This window comes from Castor canadensis, chromosome 7, assembly GCF_047511655.1.
Source record: "Castor canadensis chromosome 7, mCasCan1.hap1v2, whole genome shotgun sequence".
Lineage (NCBI taxonomy): Eukaryota > Metazoa > Chordata > Mammalia > Rodentia > Castoridae > Castor > Castor canadensis.
Window position 1 is genome coordinate 35,214,535 of NC_133392.1, and position 26,719 is coordinate 35,241,253.

At 33.8% G+C, this 26,719-nt stretch overlaps 1 protein-coding gene across 3 annotated transcripts in view; it reads right to left on the reverse strand.

Moving 5' to 3' along the window:
• Positions 1-7,631: 7,631 nt before the first annotated feature.
• The window catches only part of LOC109678430 (cytochrome P450 2C9-like), a 28,778-nt gene continuing 9,690 nt past the window's right edge, over positions 7,632-26,719 (reverse strand). For 2 of the 3 annotated variants that reach the window (XM_074078704.1, XM_074078702.1), the window contains exons 3-10: positions 24,828-24,990; positions 24,518-24,667; positions 21,730-21,890; positions 20,581-20,757; positions 13,938-14,079; positions 11,105-11,292; positions 10,097-10,238; positions 7,632-8,447 (exon numbers count right to left, since the gene is read on the reverse strand). In XM_074078704.1, coding sequence (XP_073934805.1) covers positions 8,266-8,447; positions 10,097-10,238; positions 11,105-11,292; positions 13,938-14,079; positions 20,581-20,757; positions 21,730-21,890; positions 24,518-24,667; positions 24,828-24,990 — 1,305 coding nt within the window. In that variant the 3' untranslated portion in view covers positions 7,632-8,265. Of the gene's footprint in view, positions 8,448-10,096; positions 10,239-11,104; positions 11,293-13,937; positions 14,080-20,580; positions 20,758-21,729; positions 21,891-24,517; positions 24,668-24,827; positions 24,991-26,077; positions 26,292-26,719 lie in introns of those variants that run through there. The other variant, XM_020153981.2, reaches the window with a different exon arrangement.

Genomic DNA, 26,719 nt, shown 5'->3' on the forward strand with positions numbered 1-26,719 from the left:
TAACATTTTGTTTGAAAATATTTTAATCAGAATTTTTGCATCTGTTCATCAAGGAAATTGAACTATAATTTTATTGGCATCCTTATCCAGTTTGGCTATCAGGGTGAGACTGGCTTCATAGAATAATTGTGATAGCTTTCCTTCCCTTTCAATCTTATGTTATAGTTTGAGGAGCACTGCTGATAGTTCTTTAAAAATCTGGTGGAATTCACTCAGTGTTCTGCTTTTCTTTATTGCAAGATTATTACTGCCCCAATCTCAATACCACTTACAAATTTAATTGGTTTTTATTTTCTTGGATCAATTTAGGTAGGTTAAATGTGTCTGAAGTTAATCTAGTTCTTTCATGTTTTTGAATTTATTAGAATATAATTTTTGATTTATTTCCTAAGAATTATCCTAATTTCATTGGTATTTCTTGTGCTATTTCTGTTTTATACTCACATTTTTATTAATATGCCTATTCTTTTTCTTGTGGTTAGTTTGATGAGGGTTTGTCAATGTTGTTTATCCTTTCAAAGAACCAACTATTTGTTTAATTCTTTGATTGCATTGTTGAGATCATTTACAGTTATGGTTGTTTTTGAGGAATATTTGCTTATTCCTATACATTTCTTGGATTGTTTTCCTTGTTCATTTCAGAACTGTTTCTTCCTTTCTTTTTCCTTTATTTCTCCTAGGATTTTTCTGATAATTGAGACAAACAAGATTGATTATTTCCTAATTGTCATGGATTCATCTTTTTCTCCAATGAAATTCATTTCTTGCTATGCTTTAAGCTCTATGTTTGGCTGTCTTTCTTCCTGATCTCTGTGAAGGAGTTCTTTAACTATATTCTACGATGATGATTTAGTGTTCGTGAATTGCTTTAGTTTATCCTTAACTTGAATGGTCTTTCTTTCTCCATCAACATTAAAGGATAAGTTTTTGGATATAGCGATAATGATATACATTTCATTATTATTAGGGGTAGAATTATTTCATTTAAGGCTTTCTTGGCATATATGGTTTCTTCTGAAAGGTCTGAAGTAATTCTGATAATTTTGAATTTTGAAGTAAGTTTGAGTTCTCTTGCAGCTTTCAACATCCTTCTTTGTTATGCAGTCTGGGCATTTTGATATAATGTGGGGTGGAGGTGTACCTTTATGGTAATATCTATCTGGGGTTCTGTTACTTGCATGTTCACATTTTCTCTAGATTTGTACAGTTTTCTGATATAACGTCATTAAATAGGTTTTCTATGCCTTTATTGTTTGTTTCAATTCCTTCTTCTACCCTACAGATTCTCAGGTTTGTTCTCTTGATGATATCCCAGAGTTGTTAAAATTGTGATGTGACTATACTTAGTTGTATCTTCCTGTAGTACTGTCTGAGTGCAACATTTCTTCAAAATTGTCTTAAACCCTGATATTCTTTCTTCTGTTTCTTCTAGTCCATTGGTGATGCTTTTTACTGTGTTTTCTATTTGATATATTGAGAGTCATTTCCAAAATTTCTAGGTATTTTTTCAGATTCCAGTTTTCTTAATTAACTTCTCATGCACATTACTGACTCTCACATCCAGGTCTTGAATTGATTTCTTTATTTCATTCATCTGTTCATTTTAACACTTTTTGTGATCACAGATCATTTTTAAGGCTAGACTTTTGAATACTTTTTATGTTATTTTAGTCATTTCAGTATCTTTGCATTCAGTTACTGAAGAGTTATAGGCTATTGCAGGAATCATATACTGCCTGTATTTCCATATTTTTATTACAATTTATGCATCTGTTGTTATTGATAACTCCTTTACTACCACTCAGAAGAGAGATTTCAGGCATAAGTGACACAATCAGTAATTCTAAAATAATGACATACTTAAAAGTAGGAAAAGCAAGCAATTGGGTGCTTCAACTCTATCTCCAATAAGGTTAGAAGTAAAAACACACAGAATACTCAGAATAAATTAGGAATATATAAATCTTTAGTGGTGTAAGTATTATTCATTAAGTAATAAAAAGAAAGGCTTATGGGGAAAGGAGGAATGTTGGAATAAAGACTGTGATGAAATAAGAAATAATAGTGAGAAAGACAATAATAAAATGATTATAGAGAAATCAAAAGAGCAAGTAAAGGGCTGGCAGAGTGGCTCAAGCAGTAAGAACACCTTTCTGGCAAGCATGAGGCCCTAAGTTCAAATCCAATGACCACAAAAAAGCAAGTAAAATGAAAACACAACAATAAACAAAACACAAAAAGAATCTTTAAAATTATGACCTTATAGATAATTTGTACCACTTCCATTGAACAGTGTCTGATTCATTTCTTTGCCCATTTATTTATTAGATTACTTGCATTTTGTTGTTCAATTTTTTAGCTCTTTATGTACTTGGATATTAATCTCCTCTCAGATGAATATGTGGCACAGATTTTCTATTACTAATCTGTAGGTTATCTCATTAATATGTTGATTATGTCCTTCGCTATGCCAAAGCCTTTTAATTTGATGCAATCCAATTGCCTGATTCTTGTTCTTATTTCCCAAGTGGTAGGAGTACAACTCTGCTATTAATTACCTGTGATAATATAATGAAATGTTTCCCTTATGCTTCTTCTAGGTTTGATTAGTAGTTTCAAAGTTTTAGATGTTTCATTAAGGTCTTTCACACATTAAGGTCTTTGGTTTCATTTTAGTACAGCAAAAATCTTTCATATATACATCAGACTTTGATATATTGATAAACTCTTTGCGAGTATCACTTTTTAAAGAGGCTTCCTTTTTTCCAATGTGTGTTTTAGTGTATTTTTCAAGAATCAGATGAAAGTACCTGGTTGACTTAATTAAGGATCTTGTCTTCATTCCATTATTCTATGTATTTTATTTGTTCAAGCACCATGCTGTTTTGGTGCAATGGCTTGGTAGTATATATACCCAAGAGAATCAAAGTTAGCTTACTACAGAAATAACTATATACCTATGTTTGTCACATGACATTACACAGTAGTCAAATTATCAAATCAGCCTAGTCGTTCACCAAGAAAAATATGATAAATAATATTTGTATATATACACAAAAGAATTTTCATTGTCCATAAAGAATGATGTTATCTAAGTTGTTAAGAAATTAATGGAATCAGAGATCATCTCCTTAACTGAAATAAGCCAATCCCATGTATACAAATTTCACATGTTCTCTTTAATTAGTGAATGCTATGAGAGTAAATAAAAAACAAATTCATGAAAGTAAATTGTGGACTAAAGCTGCAGCATGACAAAAAACTAACATATGGCAGAACACAAAGTATAGATTATTATAAGCAAAAGGAACTCAAATATATATATATGAAGGAAGAAATAGAAAGTGTAAGTAATAGAAATAGTACATGTAAAGAATCAGTAATTGGTTTCTCCTTATATCTTCTGGGGAAATAAATATCCTGCACTGTACACCTAAATATGAAAAACCACATGAAAAGAAATTTCAGTCAAGCAATAAATGTGCAGGACATACAGGAAATTTTGTTTTGACATTTGACTTCATTCTGTTGGCTCAACTGATCTGCCTTAGAGAAATGTGAATAGGTGTAACAACTTAAATTTTCCACTTTTAGAAAATAAATAGTGCAATTGAATGCAAATAACATAAATTCTGTGCAATTAATAAATGTTGAAAATCATAATCAGGATACACAGGCAGCAAAAGTTAAGCAGCCCACATGAAGCTGAATTTAAAGAAAAATAGTCACATTGCAAAATATTACCATACAGAAAGGAACTACACAGTGAGGCTTGGTATCGTCTTTGTTACAACATTTAACAACTAATATCACAACAAATTTATATTGGTGGGAAGCCTGCCATTTTCCAGATGGAGTGAGGTACCCATGCAAGAACTCAGGTCATGATGGGCAGAAAGGAGCATCAGGACACATTAGTAGAAGCAAGCTCAGATGGCTGCATGCTGTGTTACTCAAGGACTGGTGAACAGAAGATATTCTCTTGTCTGAACCCTCCCTTTAGATATACCAAGAATGTTAGTGATCTGAAGAGAAGGAAGAGAAGCTTGGTTGTCAATCACATTCTATTAGAATATAATGAGGACCTTTCCATCATAAATCACTCTGCACAAAGAATGTGGCAGGAATTCTCACTGACAGATGCTCCACTGAGATTACCAAAAGCCTGAGGATCCATTTCTGGACTCAGGGTTTGTTGCGTTTTTGGTTATTCTTTACCACATTATCTGCAACCTGCTGTCTGCAATTCATAGCATTTACTTTCATCATTTAAGCAGTCTGCAAATGATCCATGAGCTTTCAGTATAAGGGTAGAATCTGCCTCTGAAAAGAATGTTTCTTTCTCCTTAGAGATAGTTGAATCACTTTTTTGTATTCTACCATTCTGCATAATTGCAGCTCATTGGGTTATTGTGTTCAAATTTCCCAGCTCAACGCATAAGAAATCATGTACCTTGAAATATAAGACATATGACATTCCACTTTCTATAATAATGTAGATCTGTCATTTCACTTCCTCCTTCCTCCAAATGTCATACTGACCATTTCATACAGAATCTGTTATGCTGAATTTCTCTACTTCTCTAGAGGTTTCTTCTTCTATTTTGCTTCACCCATATTGGGATAGAATTTATCCTTATTGCTGGTTTAGATGTTTAAAGATACATTCAATTCTTAAACTTCTTCTGTGACATACACATTACTTTTTTTTTTTTTACAGTTTTTACTCTTTTTATTTATAATTTTTACATTTACTTACATGTGTATATATGGTTTGTGCTCACCAACCCCCCAGCCCCTATATCCAGACAGAACCTGTTCTGCCTTCTTCTCTGTTTTGTTGAAGAGATAACATAAGAGACAATAAGAAAGACATACTGTTTTTGCTAGTTTGAGATAAAGGTTGCCTTACAGAGAGATTCCTAGCATTGCTTACATGAACTTCTGTATTGCAACCCACATTGGTACATTTCTACCCAACCTCTTCCATATTCCCTGGTCCCCTTTCCATACTGTCCTCCAGTTTAAGATTACTTAATTTGCTCCTCAACAGGGAGCACATTAGCCACATTCAAGTTTAGGTTTCTTTCCTTTCTTTATTTATCCCATGCATGTTCTCCCCTCGGTGTGTGACCCATGTGTAATAATATTTCTGCATTTGTTTTAGGTCTATAATCTGCATATAAGGGAGAATATGCAATTTTTCCCATTGGGAGCCAGGCTAACTTCGCTTATCATGAGGTTCTGTAGTTCCATCCATTCACAGCATCCTTTATCTGACTTGTGAATATTGTGTCCCAAATATTGATTTCCAGGTATTTATTATGTTCTCTAACCCCAGAAAACAGTCAGGATGTTGGTCCTGAATCAACGTCCTGAAGAGAAGTGGTAACACTAATACAAATGTCCTGGAGAGCACTGTGGAGACACTGAGCATTTGTCAGCTACCCAAATAGATTTAAGGAGGCCCTTTTGCTTTCCATGAATAGTTTTATTTTCTACAGGTTATATATTTCTTTCAGGAGTTGATAACTAAATTTTGTGAATGTTTTCCTCATTGTTTTGCTAAAATCTATACGGTGCTCAAGGGTAAACAAGTCAAGTTCAACAAACATTTGTGGTCTTCATCCTACCTCAGAGGAATAAACATAACAACAGTAGTTTTATAGAGCTATTGATGGATTGCTGTTGGCAGGTTCATTGTCTCACTGTAGAAAATAATCCCCTCATTCACTACCTGAAAAATTCTTCCTAGAATCAAGGGACTATGAACACCTGAATTACCACAGTGCCCTTCAAACATCTCCCACTGATCACCAGGCACAGTGAGATGTGTTCTCTAGCCCACAGTGGGTTCTGACATGAAGCTTTTCAGTATTTACTGCAATTGCCACAAATATAGACCTTCAACTGGATGAAGTTCCTCCATAGTAATCCAGTCTAAGAGAGCATTATGGACAGTTGTACAAGATGACATCATGACAGTTATAACTTTACCAGAGAGAGACCAATTCTGGACCAAGCAGCAAGGTTAGAGTATGTATTAGAGTGGTAGTAAATGAGCACAAATAATAAAATAAATGAAAGTTCATAGAAAACTGGTTAACAACTTCCACGTTATATCAGAATTGCCATGATTCAACTTCAACTCTCTCCTTTAAAATCTGTGTGAACTTGAACAAGCTCCATAACAAAACTTCACCTTAGTATTTGGTGGCAAAACAGGTATAACTGTAATGTCATATAGTTGAATAATGACTTCAACCCCCTCCCCCCAAGAAGTCCATGTACAATTCTTTGCAAGCTATGTGCAAAAAGGAGGTACCTTTACTTAATAAAAGGGTATAGTAAGTGTTATTATGCTAAAGATTGTGAAATAAGTACATTTTACCTTATTAAGCTATGTAGTCACAATGGTCCTTAAGGGAATGAAATACGAAGGGCATAAGAATCAATAGTACATGATGAGGTATTCTAAGTAGTACTGGGAGAGCCGTAAGAAGAAGGAATCATAAGCCAAGAAATACTGGCAGCCTCAAGATACAGAAAATATCAGGGAGATGAATTCTCTTCCAGAGTTAATGGAAGGACTACTGAAATCAACAACATTATCCTGGAGTCTTGAAATACAAAACTTTAAGATAATCATCTATATTGTTTTTTTGGCAGTAAATTTGTGGTAATTTTTATAGTCAAATGGGAATTAACACTAAAACCATCTCCTCTTAGGTATATGAGAAGATTGAGTAACATGATCCCTGCCAAATGCCAAAAACACTATAAAGCTAATTACAAGATGAGTGACTGGGTGGTTGTTGCATATGGGAGAAAACAAGTTTAAATCAGATTCCAAGGACAGGCATTACTGAGAAGGTGAATATTTTTCAATGCATAGGATTAAATGTTTGCACATGTATTTCAACTTTCCAGCAGGAAGATTTAAACGATTCATGCTATAGTTTTATATTATACTTTTTACTTTAAGCTCTTTTTTGCATAGTAAATAATTTCATTTCCTTTTCTGTTATATCCATTTAAATAATTTCTAAGTTTTCTATTATTATGAGGGGTTTCTTGTATATTCTTTAGGAGAGAAACATTAATTGTGAGAAAAAATAGAGCATAAGACAATTTTATAAATAACTACATTAAATTTATTCTAAAGTGTTCATGATATATGTCACATGTAAATGTATGAAGATGTACTCATACATAAGTCAAATAGACGTACCTAGCCAGTAGTATAGCTCTTGAATTGCATCACAAAGTGGTTCCTCTGAGAAATCAGAGGAATTACATAATCCTTTGGGGTTATGTAATTTCTCATTTCTAATACTCAATACAGAAGGAACAGAAAATGTGATTAGAAATTGAAATGTATTTGATATTCCTTGGTGTATGCTGTGGAAATTAAATATGGCTACTGACTTTACGGACATAGAATCAAATTTCTATCAGATTTGTGTTGAGTTTAAAACTTTTGTTGTGCAAAGTAGGAAAATAAAAGAAGCTGGTAAGTCTTTCAAGGGGCCTTTTTCATGTTTGGAGAGAATGACACTCAGAAATTATGAGGAGTGATATGAAAGCATAAACTTATACTTGGCTGAAAGTTGGAAAAATGAAGTAAAAAGTATATTTTACATATTTATTTTATATTCACAGTAACACCAAAGCAGAGATATGTGTTGTAACACTTGGTGTACATTATTGCCCATGACTGTACATTTCAATCCAGAGCAGACATTTCTTTATGTAGGTACTTTTGTCAAATCCATATCTCTTTCAATTTTGTATGATATTCATCCAAGAATCTTTCCTACTAACTTCTCCATTACCCTTTTATGAAAAGCAAATACTCTCCTGGGCCTCTATTTTCTTATTTATTTTCATTATGCTCAAAAGAAAGAATGTTTGAGAACTGACTCAAATTAATAATGCTAATTATTCAGGACATGATTTCAAGAATTCAAGGTAATTCTTGTGCCATTTTACAGTGATTACACATTAACAATTCAGTATCAGGGAAATACTAGCTCTTCAGATGGTCAGTATATGTGGTTCAGAATTAAGAATAGCAGATATACTTATGCAGTAAGTAACCCATGTAATTCTGCAGAAGGGAGGTAGGGCACTCTCTGGATCCTGAGGGAATGGAAAAATGTAAGGGATATCAGAGAAGGCAATCCTTAAGTGAGAAGGAGGTGAAAGATGCCCCAGAAGAAGGGATTGCAGAAGACAGCACAGAAGCAGCCAGTCTGCTCCTCTTCAGACAGGAATGAAGCACATCTGGTACTTGGGTGGCAATGAAATAAATCCTTTGGTAACTGGGGTGGTATCAAGATCCTTTGGGTCAACTGCAGATTTCAGGTTAAAGTGCTGTAAAATTGTGGTCAGGAATAAAAACAGTTCCATGCGGGCCAGTGCTTCTCCCACACAAATCCGTTTTCCTGAATATAAAACACAAAGAAGATTGTCACTGCTTGTATTTGACTGTGGCAAGCATTCTTTTTGCAACTGTCAAAAAGAAAATATGTAATAATATTTACAGATGATACAGTGCATGGATGGATAAATGAATGTGTTGATATGATTTGATGGACAAAAGTAAATGATGGACAGACTTGGTCTCCATATCTGATCTTAATGAATATTTTATTTAAAATATATATTACCACTTTCATGTCATAAGCTTCATTTATTCCTGAATTATAATTGCTTTTTTGACATTTCAAATTTCCCTCTATATTATTCCTGTGAACTACTACATTGCTCTTTTCTCTCCAAGTGTAATGTCCATGAACTTTGCTTCTACTATTCACAACCTGTGTTCTCAACTCTAGCACTACAATCTTTTGATCAAGCTCCCAAATACTATGAATTTTTGTTTATATTTGATCATGGTTTATATTATTCTATTTTTTAATCTCAGAAGCCCTTTGCATACACCATTGTTAAGTTGCAAATACAATTTCTTTGTTATCCCACAAGAAATACAAACTTCCCTCTATTTATTTTCTCAAAATTATTAATGCGGTTATATTGAAGAAGGAATCACTTGGAATCAAAATTTATAATTTTTTATTTATGTTCTATTGTGGTGAAATATGTGAGTTCTTGATGAAAGACCTATGACTTTGTCACTGCATTATTAACAGTAAAGTGTATAAAGTAGACATTATATTCACGGACATAAAGAACGAGATTCTATGGCCAGAGTCACCTCACACACTGAAGTTATGGAGAGCCAATATTACAGACCCTTGATCGTGACTGGAAGAATATCAGGGTGGTCAGTGACCATTTCCATGTATCTTGCCTCATACCAACATTTTTGTGACCCCCCTACCCAGTTATTTGTCAGAGAATCTAAAACCCATGAATTAGATGTATATCTTTTTCCTATGACTTAATACATACTTAAAAATAAACTGCATTTTATTTCTTCTGTTTTTTTCCACTTCTAACCATCAATTATGTTATGCCACATAACATTGATTACTCTGTATTATGGCTGATAGTAGGTTATGAGTGAGCACAAAACATGCGCTTTGTCCCCCAATACTCTCCCTTCCACCCGCAATCCAAGATTCCCTCTCTCACAGTGCCAGTCCTATCCTGTGACAATTAAGTGTTCTCTTGTGGCTATGAGGGCATTGTGTATCCAGTTAATGCCTGTGGAAATATGTATCATCATAGCTGAGCTTGGGGGTTTAGCCACACCACCTAAAAGAAACTTGATCATGTTTTGGAGTTGGATGCCTTTCTCATGGTGGGTGTGGCAAGCCTAAATTAATTTTAACTTCCAGGAGAGGTTCTCTAGTATTTCACTGATGTGTCTAAATGAAGAATTCAGTCAACCTAAGCTCTAGCCTTTTCAATTTGGAGGAACTGGGTCAATCCTAAAGCTACACTAATCAGACCACAAAATGAGGATGAATCATGGGCAGGGAACGTGTTGGAAATGTGTTTGTTAGCACTTTTGATCACGTACAAACTGGTATCCTATCAGCCTCACAGTGATACCTTATAAGATACAATTTTTCCCCATAAACATATTCTGTCCCCTGAAAAACTCATAGAACTGCATTCCTATTACCTGATGAGAAAGGCATGAAGTAGTCACTTTTCTTAAAGTTTCCACTCTCATCTAGAAAGTGTCCAGGGTCAAACTTCTCTGGGTTGGGGAATTCTTTGTTGTCTTTTAGCACAGATGAGAGTGATGGTAATATTGTTGTTCCCTGAAAACAAAAAGCAGAGATAAATCAAGTTTTCAAGGATTCATGCTGTTGGAGGTTACAATGGTAATCCCTTAATTTAATCTTCTTTGGTATATAAGCGAAAACAAGCCCAGAGAACAGTGTAATATCCAGGTAGATCATGTAACAAAAGGTGATTTTGAGGGCAGTACTAGTGTACTAGTTAACGTACACTCCAATAGCATTTTAAGTGCTGGTCATGAGGTGTTTTGGTGTCAAAACTTTGAAAATTTTCTCCTTACTATCATCTTGGAAATTGATGTCTGTTTCCATCCACCTATCTAATCCATCACTTGGTCCAGAAGCAACAGAACTAAATGACCAAGGAGTGACACTCCTGAAATTGTGGGCTAAAATATATCCTCCCTCCCTTAAAATGATTTTTTCAAATATTTTGTCAAAGGGATGAAAGTGATGAACACAGCCAGAAAAAAATGTCAACAAATTTATAATTCACTGAACTAAAACCAAAACTTTATTGACAAAAGAAAAGAAAGTCTAAGTAATGTGAGTCAAATATCAATTCTTTCCAAACTTATATAGAGATTTATTGTCACTCTGATAAACATCCCAGAATCATCTTTTGAGAAACTGACAATCTGAACATTTAATATTTATTACTAACTGTATTAAGGAGTAGCCAGAAAAATATTAAAAAGGAAGAATAAGCAAAATTTAAAGAGTTGAACTACCAGATTCCAGACTTGTTATAAATATTCATGACCCATACTAAAAAAAGCACAAAGCCATCAAATAGCCATATCTACATTTGTTGGTAGGAAATTGGAACCATTTATGGATTGGAGGAATAGGACACCAACTAAGGTATATCACAGAAGAAAGGTTACCTTGGGAATGTGATAATTTCTGAATTTAATGTCACAGGTTGCAGAACGGGGCATACCAGCAGGGACAAGGTCAATATATCTCTGGGTTTCATGTAACACAGCATCCATGTAGGGCATGTTGCTTCTGTCCTGCATGCAGGGGATTCGCTGTCTGCCAATCACATGGTCAATTTCTTCCTGCAGTTTAGCTGGAGAGACACAAGCATGAAATGATGGAGTAGAAAAACACTATGCATTTGTCACAGCAATTCAGTGCCACCTGTAACATGAAGACATATACAGCTTTATGCATTCATAAATCATATGGCTAGAAATATATGTGAACATCTAAAGAGAATCACTAAAATATACATACCAGTTACTCCCTTACAAACCAGGAATTATGATACATCACCACATAATTATAACCTGGCATACATGATGCCTATATATAGAAGGAATTAAGTATTTCAAACAATAAATTAAACATAATTAAGTCAATAAAACAGAATGCAAGATACAAATTGTAATCAAATCTCAAATCCATATCAAAATAATTGATGTAATTAAATAATTAATGTAATTTAAAATTATATATAATTATATAAAATAATTAATGAAATTAAAATTTAAATGTTATATATATGCATCTGTATTGTGTGCATCTTATGTGTGAGTGATGTGCAATGATAGGCCCATCATATTGACATTCCAAACATATCCACTGAATAGTTTACTTGCATACTCTGAAATTTATATTTACGATTCTAAATAACAGCTATTTCCTAATTATCTGCATTTGTGCAAATTGTAATGATATCTTCATAGAGGGAAAAGAGAATTTTCATCTCTGTTCCAATGTACAATAGATGAACACATATATGTTTATAGAGGAAAACATGAAACAGAGATGCTCACATATATTTCTCCTCACTACATTTATAGAATATAATATAGTATAATTTTTGTTGATATCAGTATCCATTGCTTACTTCAATCTGAATACTTAAATATGATGAGGTGTCACTATTGTTATATTTTGGACGTTATACTGTTTCTGATTATTTGCTTGAGTTGGAATTATTTCCAAAATCTCAGGTAGATTTTTGAAACTCCTAGGAATAAATTTCCCATCTATTGGTAAATATCAGACCCTTGATTGCTTCTATTGTGTTCCTGGCTCTGACCTCACACCTGCATCATCTACCTGGTCCATTGTGTTTGCAATGATTGGTACCGAGCTGCCTATCTGCCACTCTCTTCCTCCTCCATGAGTTCTTCTGACTCCTGGAGCCCATGATTTCTGACGACTGGATTTAGACACTTGGATGCAGTGCATTCTACAGTAGCTTTCTGATATGGGAGAAAAGGGCATAACATTTTTGGAAAATGTTCAGTACCGTAAATGCCCCTTCATAGTAATAACAAAACATTGGTTTCTTGAGATTTTTGGTGCACTTCCAAATCATAATTCTTCTTATATCACATGGCATATTTCTCTAAAACGTTTTATGATATTCTCTTCAACAAGGTGATCTGAAATTCCCTGACCCTCTGCTTTTGGTGGTTGTTTTTACTACATTCACTCTTCCAGAGACTTGGACATAATTGTCTATCAGCATGGTAGAAGATGGAGGCCTTTCTTCTGCAGTTCTTCACTCTATAAAGAATATATCTAGCTCCTGAATTTCATGCAGTCTGATGGAGTACAAGTTCAGAATCTTTGCATTAAAGGAATTGACACTTTACCAAGCTTTCCCTTTAAGCCCTAAACTCCTCTCTCTTTTTTTATGTTTCTTTGTTTTCTGTCAGTGCTCAGGTCCCTGAGCACTGGGCTTCTTTAGCTAGTTCTCTGAAGAATGAGCTTCTCATTACTGTGTGTAAAATCAGTAACATGGTGGATGGTGATGTCAAGGGAATCCATGCACAAAATATCTCCCTTTTCAAGTCCATTTGATACTACATTTGACACGTATTATTTCCAAACTCATGTTGAGAAAACTTCTTTTTCTTCTTTCTTAAAATTCTGTCCTCTTATATTGATGTTACAATATCATCCTTGCTGCTCAACTAATTTTCACCCTCCAGACTACTCTGTTTTTCAGAAATCTTCTGGAACAGTTTTTAGGTGTTTACTTTTCTCCTCTCCCCCTACACTGAAAAATTGTCATTTGTCATTCAATCCTCATTTCAGTGGAATCCTGACACAAAGAAAATATGTTTTATGTGCGTTCCTCAAACGGAACTCTTTCAAAGTAAATTTCTATTGTGACATTTGAAAAAGATAAAAGTATTGGTGCCCCAAACAAAAATGTCTTAATTGTTCAATGGTTGTTTTATGGATGGAAACTTCAGAAATAAGTAAACTTCTTTATAAACTTATTCTCCCTATAATGAAAATGTTTTCTATTGAATCTATGTTTTTAGAATATTTGCCATAGTGGAAACTATATCTGACAGCCTCACTTAATACTAGGTTTCATACTAATGTTACAGTAAGGAGAGTTTCCTTTTTACTATGAAATGTAATTATTTAATAAAGAAGTGTATCTGCAGAAATTTAAGTACTATATAAAGTATGGTTTTTGTAATAAAATCAATTTGCAGTCTCTTGCCAAGTTATGTTGATTGTGCCTGCCAAATCACTATACCCTATGAAATCAAGACTTTACTCCAGAGAGTTACTGCTCTTCAGTGCCATGCTGCCTTCCCTTCTCAAAGTCACATTTGTGATTTTATTTTGTGGACAGAAAGTTAAATAGTGAGAACCTTTAAGAACAGCATGATGATGCTATTAAAAATGTATTACCAATATCTTACTGAAGTTCACTTTGCTCACTGTTTCTGCTCTTACCTAAGACATCTGGATGTGTCATCATGAGCAGGAAAGCATATCTCAGTGTTGTGCTTGTGGTCTCTGTTCCAGCCGCAAACAAATCAGAAACGGTGACTACCAAACTTTCCTCAGTAAACAGTGACTCTTGATTGTGTTTTTCCTAGGAATAATTTGATCATATTGTCTGTCAAATTATTTGCCAGCATATTTATTTACAGTGAATCCAAAATTGCAATAAAAATTACTTACAGCTAGTTGAGATGTGCTCAAGTTTACTTTTCCAAAAGATATAAGCAAGGACATTCTGCCCTTTTTTTTTCTATTTTCTCCCCCCTATGAGGAGGTAAGGTAGACAGAATCTTTGTATATGAAGATTTAATCGTGAAAATGAAGGTTTTAATTATAAATGTGATGAAGATAAGAAGATACCTGACACTCAGCTGTGTCGAGAATCTCATGTCAGCCCTATGTCAGTTCAGCTTAATACTCTTCACATTTGAGATACATAAATGCACTCTTTGTTTAAATATTATATAACTAAATAATCTCTTTTATGTCAATAAAAATATTTTTAATAAGAAATAAATAGAAAAATAAGGGCCATATGCTTGATTTTAAAAGCCATACTCAGGAATTTGCAATGTTTTTCTGCCAAAAATTTACATGGAACTAACATTACATGCAGACTCAGTGAATGTTGAAAAGGCTAAAAAAGGTTATGACACTAACCTGGAAGGAATGACAGGTAAAGAGAGTGGGTTTGTCAAGAAAACTGCCTGAAATATTGTGTCTCATGCAGAAGTCTACAGAATAGTCACCTATGAATGTATGGATATCTGCTCAGATATGCACAAAGTGAGAAAAGACTAAAAGTCTCATTGCATCAATTAGTTACATGGGACAAAGAAGAGTATGAATTTTGCAGATACCTAGGCTATGTTTTAGGACTGGGAAGATCACATACCACAGAATTAGAAACAAGGTAAGAGTTTAAATATTGTAGTGCAAGGGATCATTAATATAGAAAAGACACAATTTTCTATAAGTCCGTGTGCTAGAAATCAATTAATGGTTATGTTATAATTTCCACTTTGCCATTTCTATGTGTAATATATGTAATCACACCATCAAACTACATGCTTTTAATATGTTTACTTGCAAGATAAAATAAATCCTTTCAATAAGTAATATCAGTTCCAGGTGATTTCCCATGCTCATCAAGTTAAAGTTTTTCTTAAGTCAAGTTAAGTTACTATAAAGTAAATAATATTCCTAAAGCAATGTTAATATTTCCAAATTTTGATATAAATTTTTAGAATTAGTCAATATAGGCACTTGGTCTATTTTCCTTAAACTATGCTACTTAAAACAATGTAGAAAGCAATTAAACATATGAATGGAAATGCACTTCATGCCTCAAATTAAAACACTAATTGTGGTGGTCCTACTAGAGGAATATGACAAAAATGGTAGATCTGAACATGCAGACATGGATTTCTCCACTAAATTAACTATTTACTTGCAAAATTATCTGAGGAAATAATTTTAGAATCTACACAAACTCTTGTAGGATTCTAGGTAGTATATGATGAAGAAAGTTTCAGCAAAAATTTAGCATCTCATTTAAAAACTAGCAGTCTCCATAACCACGTTCTGGCACAGGTTGTTTTGGGTTAGTGAAAAGAGTTGCGGTGTATCTTGCTGGTCATACACTGGAAAACATAGACCTCTGCTTTCAGAATTAAGAGTTGTGACTCTTGATTACTAATGAGCTAGCACAGAGAGTGGTCATTGTCTCAGTCCTCATGGAATCTAATGATTTTGCTAGCAGCATTAAGTGAGGATCTTAAAGAAACAGAATGACATCAGTTTTGTCATTACTTATTGATAGGATTAAGGGACATATGGAAAGTTTCATCAGTCTCACCAACCTGCATTTGATATAAAAGTGGAGAGATTCAAGTGATTCCAAATGATAAGAAGTTTTATATTTGCACAAATTATTTGAAAAAGTCACTAAATGAATGAAATAATGCAACCTTCAAGTAACAGTAGTAATTTCCAGAAAATCAACAAAAATCTGATTTCAGAGTTAACATTACAGCATGTTAAAAGCCAAATTCTCCACAAAATATTACACAGTGTAAAAAGAAAAAAGTATACTCTGCATTAATAGCTAAAAGACACAGTTGACAGCAACACCCATAAACAAACCCACATGTTGAGTTAGTTAAATGATACTTTTATTAATTTTTTCACATACACTTAAAGAGTAGAAAGAAATCATATACAGACAACCGAAATCAAGAGAACAGTATATGCAAAATCTACAATGTCAATTAAAAAAACAAAATTTAAAAGGGAAAAATATAGAAATCCTGCAGGTAAAAGTAGAATAGGTAAAAGAAGGTAATTCACCAGAGGTGGCAGTGGTGAACTTCAGCAAGCTGAAGGAATAGACAGCAGACATGAAGAACAGCCAAAAGAAAAGGAACAAAGACAAATGAATAGCACATTAGAGACCTATGAAATTCAACAAAATGCAGAAAACTGCACATTATGTTATTCCAGAACAAGAAAGGAAAATAAGATGTTTAAAATATTTAAAGTAATACTGACAGAAAACTTTCAATGTTTAGGAAAGTTATTAATCTACACATGCAGGAAGCTCAACACAGTGAAAAAGGAAAAAATAGACATGACTCATATGAAACCAAGTTTTAATGAAATTATTATAACTAAAAACTAAGAAAGATTGCTTAAAGCAGCAAGAAGGATGTGACTCTTCACATACAGTGGATCCTCAGCTTAAGAGATAGTTTTTCTTCAGACTCTTGGATTACAGAAATCATATAAAGATATAAAGTACTGACAAATTACATAGTCAACTCTATATCTCCTATGTACTCCCAAATCTTTCCAAAATAAATAATAAATTAATGCATTCAAAGACAACTCATTTAAAAAATACCTAGGTAGGGACGCTGTGATTGTTCTTTCCTGCAACAAATGCTAAAGAACTCAGCTCCCAGGCTGAAACAAGGATACTAAGCAATAAATGAAAGTCATAAGATCATAGTCATCAATAACTGTATCAGCAAATATGAAAGCTAATATTTCTGTACTTTTTCTATATAATGTCTTTTTATTTCCATACGATTTTTCAATTCTTCAAAATAGGTACAAGTCTAGATATTTAAAACATGGCATGCTATGACATTGCTTGGGAGAAATGGAATGATAAATGCCTGCAATGTGATGCTAATTCAGTATCAATTCAAAGAAGGTGGCTATAATATTGGATTTTGACAGTAACCACTATGGAGACAACAAAGAAAATAACTTAAAACACATAGAGGAAAAAAGGAGTTAAGTAAAAGTAGAAAAAAACAATCAAACAAAAAAATGCTCACCATCTCTGGCCATAAAGGAAATGCAAATCAAAATCACACTAAGATTCTACCTCACTCATTTTAGAATAGCTATTATCAAGAACACAACCAACAACAAATGTTGAAAAGGATGTGGGGAAAGGTGATACAACTACTTTAGAAAACAATATGGAGGCTTCTTCAAAAACTAAGCATAGATCTGCCATATGATCCACTAATACCACTCCTAAGAATATACACAAAATAATGCAATTCAGGTTATTACAAAGGCACCTGTAAACCCGTGTTTATTGCAGCACTATTCACAATAGTCAAGCTATGGAAACAGCCAAGATGCCCCACTACCAATGAATGGATTAAGAAAATGTGATACTTATACACAATGGAATTTTATTCAGCGACAAAGAAGAATGAAATTTCATCATTCTCAATTAAATGAGTGGAACTTGGGAACATCATCTTAAGCGACATTAGTCAGGCTCAGAAGGCCAAATACTGCATGTTCTCCCTTGAATGTGGATTATAGACCTATAATAAATGCACTAATATTATTGGACATGGTCACACACTAAGGGGAGAATGTACACTGAAGTAATAGGGAAAGGGAAAGAAATCTAAAATTTGAATGTGTTTGATGTACTTGCCGTAGAGGAGTGAATATAATAATGTTAAGCAAGCAGAGGCCTCTATGGGAAGGGAACTAGAAAGTAGTGAAGAGGTCTCGTAGAGATGAACCAGTGTGGGTTGTAATACACATGTGCATGGAAACATTGCTAGGAAACTCTCTGTATAGCTATCTTTACCTCAAAACAGCAAAAATCTTATTATCTCTTATGTTTTCTCCCCAACAAAATTGACAAAAAAGAGGTTGAAACATGATCCTGCCCAGAAGTGGGAGGGGTTGTGCCCCAAACAATGTACACACATGTGAGTAAATGTAAAAATGAAAAAAAAGGCACTATTAGGAGAAAGGAAGACAACAAATGATATATGGTTTGTAGAAGAAATAGCATTAGATATAGCTAAGTTATTCATTATGGCTAATCACTTGAAATAAAAAGTTTAAAATTATACTTTAAAATACAAATACAGAAGGAACTACAGCTTCAAGGAAAAAAAATATTATGTTGCCTCTTAGAGACTCACTTTAAATCCAAAACACCAATGTGTCAAATGTGAAAAAGTATCAAATGAAGTCCTACAAGTAGTACCATAAGAGAGCTAGGATGCCTACAGTATTAGAGAAATCAATACTTAATAAAATTTGTTTAAAAAAGGAAATTAAGATGTTCCATGTTGTATAAAAGGTTGAGATCATCAGAGGAAAAAACTGTATTCATGTATATGCCTTAAGTAGAGATCCCTAAAATATATGATGCAAAAAATGACACTGCAGGCACAAATACTCAGTTCTATAATAACAGAGGGAGAGATCAATATGTAAGTTTAAGTGATTCATAGAAAATACAGTCAAAAGGTAAATCAGAATATAAAGACTTTAACAACTAGATACCTAACAGACCCATACAGAAATCCTCACCCATGAAAAGGATATACCTTTTCTCAAGTGCGTACTGGACATTCCCCATGAAATAGCATACATCTAAACATATAAAATCCTCGGCACAAGATAAGGGGAGAGCACATACGGGAGGTATGGGGATAGGTAAGAAACCCAAAGCATGAAATTATTTGATGTCTTCACTGCAGAGGAACTAATACAGAAAACTTGAAGCAACAGAGGTCAATATAAGAAGGGATTCAGGAACTAGTGAAAATGTCAGTTACAGATGATTCAACTAGGGATGTAACACATTAGTACATGGAAGCAATGCTAGGAATCTCTCTGAATAGCTACCCTTAACTAGCAAAGACACTTTGTCATTCTTATTATTGCTTATGTTTTCTCTTCAACAAAATTAGAGAAAAGGGCAGAACAGGTTCTGCCTGGAAGCAAGGGGAGGGGGCGGTCAGGGGGAAATTCAGGAGGCTGGCGGTAAGGGGTAGAAATGACCCAAACAATGTACTCACATGTAAATAAATGAATAAAAAAATCCTTGGCAAAATTTAAAATATCAGATAATAAAATATATCTTCTCTGACCACAATGGAATGTAACTAGAAATCACTAAGTAACATTGGACTTCAAGCAAAATACACTTGAACATCCAATGGATTGAAGACAAACTCACTAGGATATTTTGGAATTATTAAGGGAATGAAAATCAAAACAGAATGTAGCAAAACAATGATCTATAGCAAAACACGGAATTCAGAGACAAAGTTCAAGCTGTGAACATCTATTCCACAATTGAAAACATTATTTACATTGATGGTACAACTTTGCATTACAGAAATTCATAAAAAAACATCAAACAAAAGCAAAGATAACAGAAAAAAAGACAAATAGGAAAAAGGGAATAGGAAAACAACAAAATAATCACTGAACCCAAGTACATGTTGAGGAAACAGTTGACTAAATTGAAAAATCATTAGATGGAGGAACCAAAAACAAAACGAAGATACACATGACTAGATTAAAAACTGAAGCAAAGACATAGCTATTGAATTTACATAAAGAAAGCCATAAGAAAATAATATAAAGAATTTTATACCTACAAATTAAATTATAAAAAATTATATAAAATATTTTTTATATTTTTTTGCAAAATATAATATATTTTGCAAATATTCTATTTCAATCAGTAGACATGTAGTAGTATTCCAAGCATAAAGCCATTCTTTTCCCTTCTCCTGTACATTTGGTGCCATGATAATGTCCATCTTCATATCGGGCCTATTTTCTTTTTTTCACACTGGTTTGGAAATTCACTTCACAATAACTACTTTGTACATTCTGTTTCTTCTCAGCTACATGACCAGTATAATGATGATGACGACGATGATGATGATTATGTTTTGTTACTTGTCTGTTTAACTTTTGAGACAAGATTTCATTATGTAACCAGATTGACCTAAAACTGACAGTCCTCTTTCCTCAGTCTCAAAAATGCTAGAAGTGAAAGTGTTTGTCACCATTACTGGCTTAGATATTTTTTACTGAAGGAAAGGGTCAAAAGCTTCTAATTATTGCACAATTTAATTTCTTCCATGATGCTTAGTAGAGATTCATGTACACAAAATTCATCTGGTGTGTTTGTCAAACAAAACTGTCCTGACCATTTAAACAACCCTAGCATGTACAGAACTATTTGGTAAACCATGAGGTGTTGAAACATTCAAATAACTAAGCGATGTTAACATCTTACCTCCTCCATTTTTATCAGGAAACAATCAATAAAGTCCCGAGGATTGTTAATGTCCAGTGATGCTTGGTGCTCTTTTATTTTCTCCAAGACATAAGTTCTCATTTCAGAAATATTTTTAAGCAGTCTATTATGACTTCCTGGGAAGTAATTAATGAAACCAGGAAAAAATCTGCATATCTACAAATGAAAAGAGTAACTTACTCAAAAAATTAATGAAGAAATTAATTTCTATACTTTCCTTCAAAGTTTAGAGGTAAGAAGATGTGAACTATAACTGGTAGATGACAACAGAGGTTAAGGACCTGGAATAACCTTATCTAGAGTATAAAGCTATCCCTAATTTTTGTTTGAATGTATGTATGTATGGTTTTTTGTTTGTTTGAGGCATGGTCTTGTTATGAAGCCCAAGCTTTCCTGAGATTATGCTGGCCTGGAACTTATAATGCTTCTGCCTCTACATCCACAATTCTAAGATGTGTGCTATTGTGTCCAGCTGTAGTCCTTGCTATTTTTATTTCCATGAGTCAGTTTCAGATATAACACAGAATGAGTGTGATGGAAATAGGAGGTGCTCAAAGATGTCTTAAAGCACATTTGTGTCCCAGAATAGTTCAATGAATTCTTTCTTATCACACAAGTATTATTTAGGAAGTGTTGAGAATATGCCAATTCAGAACAAGGAAAGTTATGCCTTTTTATGATTCATACACTATAAATATTTCCTAACTGGGCAATATTCTCTGCTAAAATGCTAACTGAAGATCAAAAGTCCCACCCTACTCAGTGATTCCTAGCAACATTCATTTTTTCCTAGAAGATATTGTCTTCACAAATTAAAATATCTCTGAAAAGTCATGTGATGAAGAAGTCTGTAAGTGTTGATTGAGAGACAAGCTTTGTGAAAAATGTTCCTGAATACTCTTTGTGTGAAATAAACACCTTTAGACAGGTACCAAAAGCACATAGGAATTAAAGGGGAAACCATGAACAGATAGCTAAGAGATTGAAAGCCAGTTAAATATCTGGGCCCTTCTTTTCCTGTGATGTCTAAACATTCACTTCTTCACTTTGTCGATACAGAATTTTGTATATAAAATTTTGTACCAAAAAGACCTTAGATTTGTTAGGAGGGAAGGGTTTTGGCCATACCTGCATCCATGAGGAGCCCAATATCCTGATGTTTTCATTTAATCTTTTCATAATGACAAGAAAATTCTGATCATCATAGTGAAAGCGATTATGGAAGATAATGGAACAGATCACATTGCAGGGAGCACAGCCCAGGATAAAGGTGGGATCACAGGGTGAACCTGTAGAATTGGAAAATAAAACAATTTACATACTACTAAAATGCACATAAAGCATGCTTTCATTATTAACAGTAGAATTCTTTAAGAAATTTAGGCACTACATTTCTTACACATTCCCCTAACAGCAAAATACTCAGCTTGTATTCAATCAACACATCATGTTTACCTTAAATCTGAGTTGGCCATCAAAATATAGCTAAATAGTAGAGTTTAATATACTCAGTTCACATCCACTGCATTTACTTCCAAACTTTCAATCCCAGCTCTCTGCTATTGTGGAAGAAAAGAAAAAACATTTTCACCTAATAAAAAGTCTTGGAGCAGACTCATACTTGTCTAGATGTTGGGAGAGGGTTGTTCTGAATTGAAAGGTGGAGCCAGAAACTTGTTTTTTATGAAAGGAATAGGTGAATGAATAGTGTGTTTTCTAATAGAGGAAAGGAATTGAGACACTGTTGGTAAGTTCACATTTCTAGAGAAAAAAATGCAAAATGTGTACTTGAGTTATATATCAAACAGTAAGTACAATATATTTATCACTAAAATAAATTGAGAATTTAAAATTTCAAATATTATCACATATAAGGCAAACATATAGTAAACTAATAAGTGTGGTCTGATTATTTCCGATTTTTATCTATAAAAAAAGAAAAATGGAATTTCCTTTCTTTGGAAGTGAATGTCCACAATGTCAAAGAAGTGAATGTCCATTGACTCCACTTAAACTTCATATTAACCCATATAGACTAAGTTATTTTGTGAATACTGTGATATTGTCATATTAAGCCTGAAATACTAGAGGCATAGCTCAAGTGGTAGAGCACCTGCCTAGCGAGTGTGAAGCCTTGAGTTTAAACAATAGTACTAAAAAAGAACCATACTTAGCCATGAACAGAATGGTATGTCTTAATAATTTAAATTTTTTGTTCATCTCTTATGGAAAATCTATTACTTTACAGGTGACAAAACTGAAGAATTTTTTTTCATTTTTGTTGGTAATTTATATGACAAAATTGCTATAATAAAATGGTCCATGAACTTTTCAACCAAATAAGTCTGAAATAAACATCTGACTAACCTAAAGTTACCTTGAATTGAAAGTATTCTGGATAAATATGAAGGACTTTTGAAGAATGAAAAATCTGTTGTGTATCAGTTTCTTTTAACCATTATGGAATCTAAAGTTTTAGAATTAGTGGAGGGGGAGAAAAAGGAGACCTGGAGAGGAGGTGAATTCAAGTATGATGTATTTAATACATTGTAAGAAACTGTGTAAATGTCACAGTGTATCCCCACCAAGCACAACAATGAAGAAGGGAAAAATAGAAAAAGTTTTATTTTCATCATGGAATTGGAAGCTTTGGTGATTGTGTATGCTTGTGTGTATGTGTGTGTGTGGGTGTGTGTATGAGTCAAAGGAAATAAAGGATTTGAATCTTTTCAATTGATTTGCAAAGAAGAATTTAAAAATAGGTCATTTAGAATTCAAGCTGTAAAGACTGGGGGCATGCCTAGGGTGTTAGAGCCTTTGCCTCCCATGTGTAACACCCTGTGTTCAAATTCCAGATACCAACAATAGTAACAAATAAAAAAATTATAATTGTCTAAGCTGATAACTAGGTTCATTTTTTCAAACACTTCTGTAAATTGAATTGCCAGTAGGAGAAAAATAATTTTCATAAATTTCTAATCCAATTGAAATATACAGGTCAGATAGGCAACTCTGAATCTAAAGTCAGGTCACATTTAGGAAAGACCAGATTAGAGTTACCATTAATAGTTGAAATCTAGGTAAATGAATCAATTTATAAATTACAGTTTCTCTATTTTGTAGATTTATACTATAGTATATATTAATCTAAGACATATAGATCAACCTCTGAACTATTGGGAAATAAGAAATAATTAATGCTAAATGTGATGAGTTTAGAGAACGATAATTGAAGAGAAATGTAAGATACAGCTAAAAAGAGCTGGCCCATTGCTTCAAGTGGTAAGACCCTGAGCTAACCAAGAGCTGCCCAAAAAAAAAGAAAAACAAAAACAAAAGAGAGAGAGAGAGAGAGAAAGATACAGCTAAACAAACAAACAAATAAAAAACAGTACAGAATACCATTTCTATTATATTTATGAACCTGGAAGAAAATATGAAAGGTGTCTGTGAAAACAGTCATGCAGCCATTGTTCATTCAGTGAGAGCATATATCTCTTAGAAACTGCCATGTAAGTGTGTGTTGGAGTCACTGCCTCTATAACCACCTATTCTCTGGTGAAATGATTATTAATAGGTGAACCACATTTATGATAAGGAAAACACAACTCACTACCCTTCAGAAAGTAAACTTAAAACTTATATTCAAGCTTTTATTTGAACAAAAAGAAAGAAATTTAGCAACAGTGTGAAATTAAAAGAATGTTATACCCCCACTGGAGGCACAGTCATGTCTGCACAAATACAGCATGGATATTAAACAGTGTGTAGTATCTCTACTTCAAATCTTCCCTCCTCCCCATGAGCTCATAGTCAGGATGCAAATTGAAAGCTCAAGTCACCTCTGCAATAAACCCAAGGACCACATTAGAGAAAAAAGCAGTCTATTCAGATCATGACATGAAAGGACACCCACCATTTGTTTTTCTCAACTCCTCCACAAGGCAGCGGGCTTCTTCTTGAACTCGGTCCTCAATGCTCCTCTTCCCCATTCCAAAATTTCTCAAAGTCATGAGGGAGAAGCGTCTCGTCTCTTTCCAGTACTTTCCATTGCTGAAAATAAGTCCTAAAATGAGGAGATCATAAAGTAAGAGGGAGATGCCAGGCAAGGAATAAGGTGTTTTGGCTTTCTACCACAGAGATGACCAAGCTCTGCCTGACACCTTTTCAAGTCTTTGCTTTCCATCCTCCTCATCTCCATGACCATTGCACACTTGCAAACTTACCAAGGCCTTTGGTAATTTTTTCAGGCATTGGTGATTTGCCTCTTCCAGAAAACTCCTCCCCATAATCAACCAAAGCTTCCTTTACAGCCTCATATCCATGCAGCACCACAGTGGGTTTCTTTCCCAAATACACAGTGAACACAGGGCCATAGACTTTTGAGAGCTAGAAGTAGGTGAGAATTGAAAATTTACTAAAAGAATTCACATTTGGTGCATATATTGTGCCTTATTCAAACAGATGTTACAGTTCTATTTTTTACATTTATCAGCACACCTTCAAACATTTGTGAACTTTATGTGATAGCCATCACTTTTGTATGCCCTATCATATGCTATACAGTGGCCCATGAAATTGATACACAGATTGCAAATAAACCTAACACCAAAACAGTCATAATGTGTTTTGGGACTATTTTTCAAAGAAAAAAATGAGGTCAGAGAATTTTAAAATTATTTACAGTGTGCCATGACTAATGAATAAAACACTTTAATGTGAACCTTTCTATATAAACTACTGGATAGGTGCAGAAGGAATTATCTCATCACAAAACTACCTTTAAATCAATATACATATAGGTGTTTCAGTGTAACCTTTAAATAACTTCCAATGTAGGTCCTGACTCAATGGCACAGAGATGAAGAAAAGAAAGCTGTATTCTTATGTTGGGTTTAGGGTCTACTGGTATTACAGACTCAGAGATTTGGCACTGAAGAGACAGCTCCTCATCAGTGGAATAGATTCTTCTACCCTGTAGCATTCTGGGCCCCAGATACATGATATTTTCACAATCAAAATGGATTAAGATCACAATCAGGTGTTAACTTACTGTTTTCTTTTCTATTGCTTATGCTGTTCCAGATCATAACTGTTTAATTGAGAACATACTGAATTTCTTTAGAGAAATTCAGCTTTCATGGAAATTCTGAACAAAAATGCATGGCTAAAATGTTGCATGACTTAGTGAATGTATATAAGACAAAGAGGAGAAGAAGCATTCACAATTTGTGTCATCTTATAGTTCTGATTTTCCTGCACAAGTTGCTAAATATTTCTCTAATCAGAAAATGTGCTATTTCATTCCATAATTTCATCTGTGACAAACTGGTAAAAGTAACAAGTACACCAAACTTACAGGGAGTATTTAGTTTCACCATCATCTATATGTACCTTAGACAATACATTTTATTTAAAATAAGGAATCAATTTACTCTGAATTGCAAGCCTCTGGAGGATAAAAAGGCATACTTACATTGGTTAAGGATTTTCTCATGTCCTTAAGATTTATCTGCAGGATATTTCCAATAATTGGGAGAGGAGTGGGTCCAGGAGGGAGTTTGTCTCTTCCAGATCTCTGTCTCCATAGTGAAAGGAGAAAGAGACAGAACACACTGAACACTAAGACTAACCCTGGATCCATTGAGGCCTCCTCTTGTTGCTAAAATGCATGCAAGCTCAAAACCCAAATGTTCATATACCCTTTGCCAGTTCACCTGTGAGTTGTTAATACCTAACTGAGCATTCAACTAGATGCACTTTAGTCTCTGTCAAAGTCTCTTTGTAGTGAACTTTGACCCAATGACAGAGATAAAAATACCATGTTCTCTTCCCTTTTTCTTATATTGGGACTGAAAACTGGAACTTAGAGATTCATTACTTGGCTAAGAACAATGCATATACTGTGTACATAAGTATATAATGGAAAAATGATATATGTTGAAACTACTCAAGGAATGGGGCAAAAGGAAATGAAGGAGAATAGTGTAGGGAGTGCATTCAAGCATAATATATGTGATATGTTATAAGAACTTTTCTAAATGAAATAATGAACCACCATCCAACACAGCAATAAAAAATGAAAAATATGTAAATAAATAAAAATTTAAAAATTAAA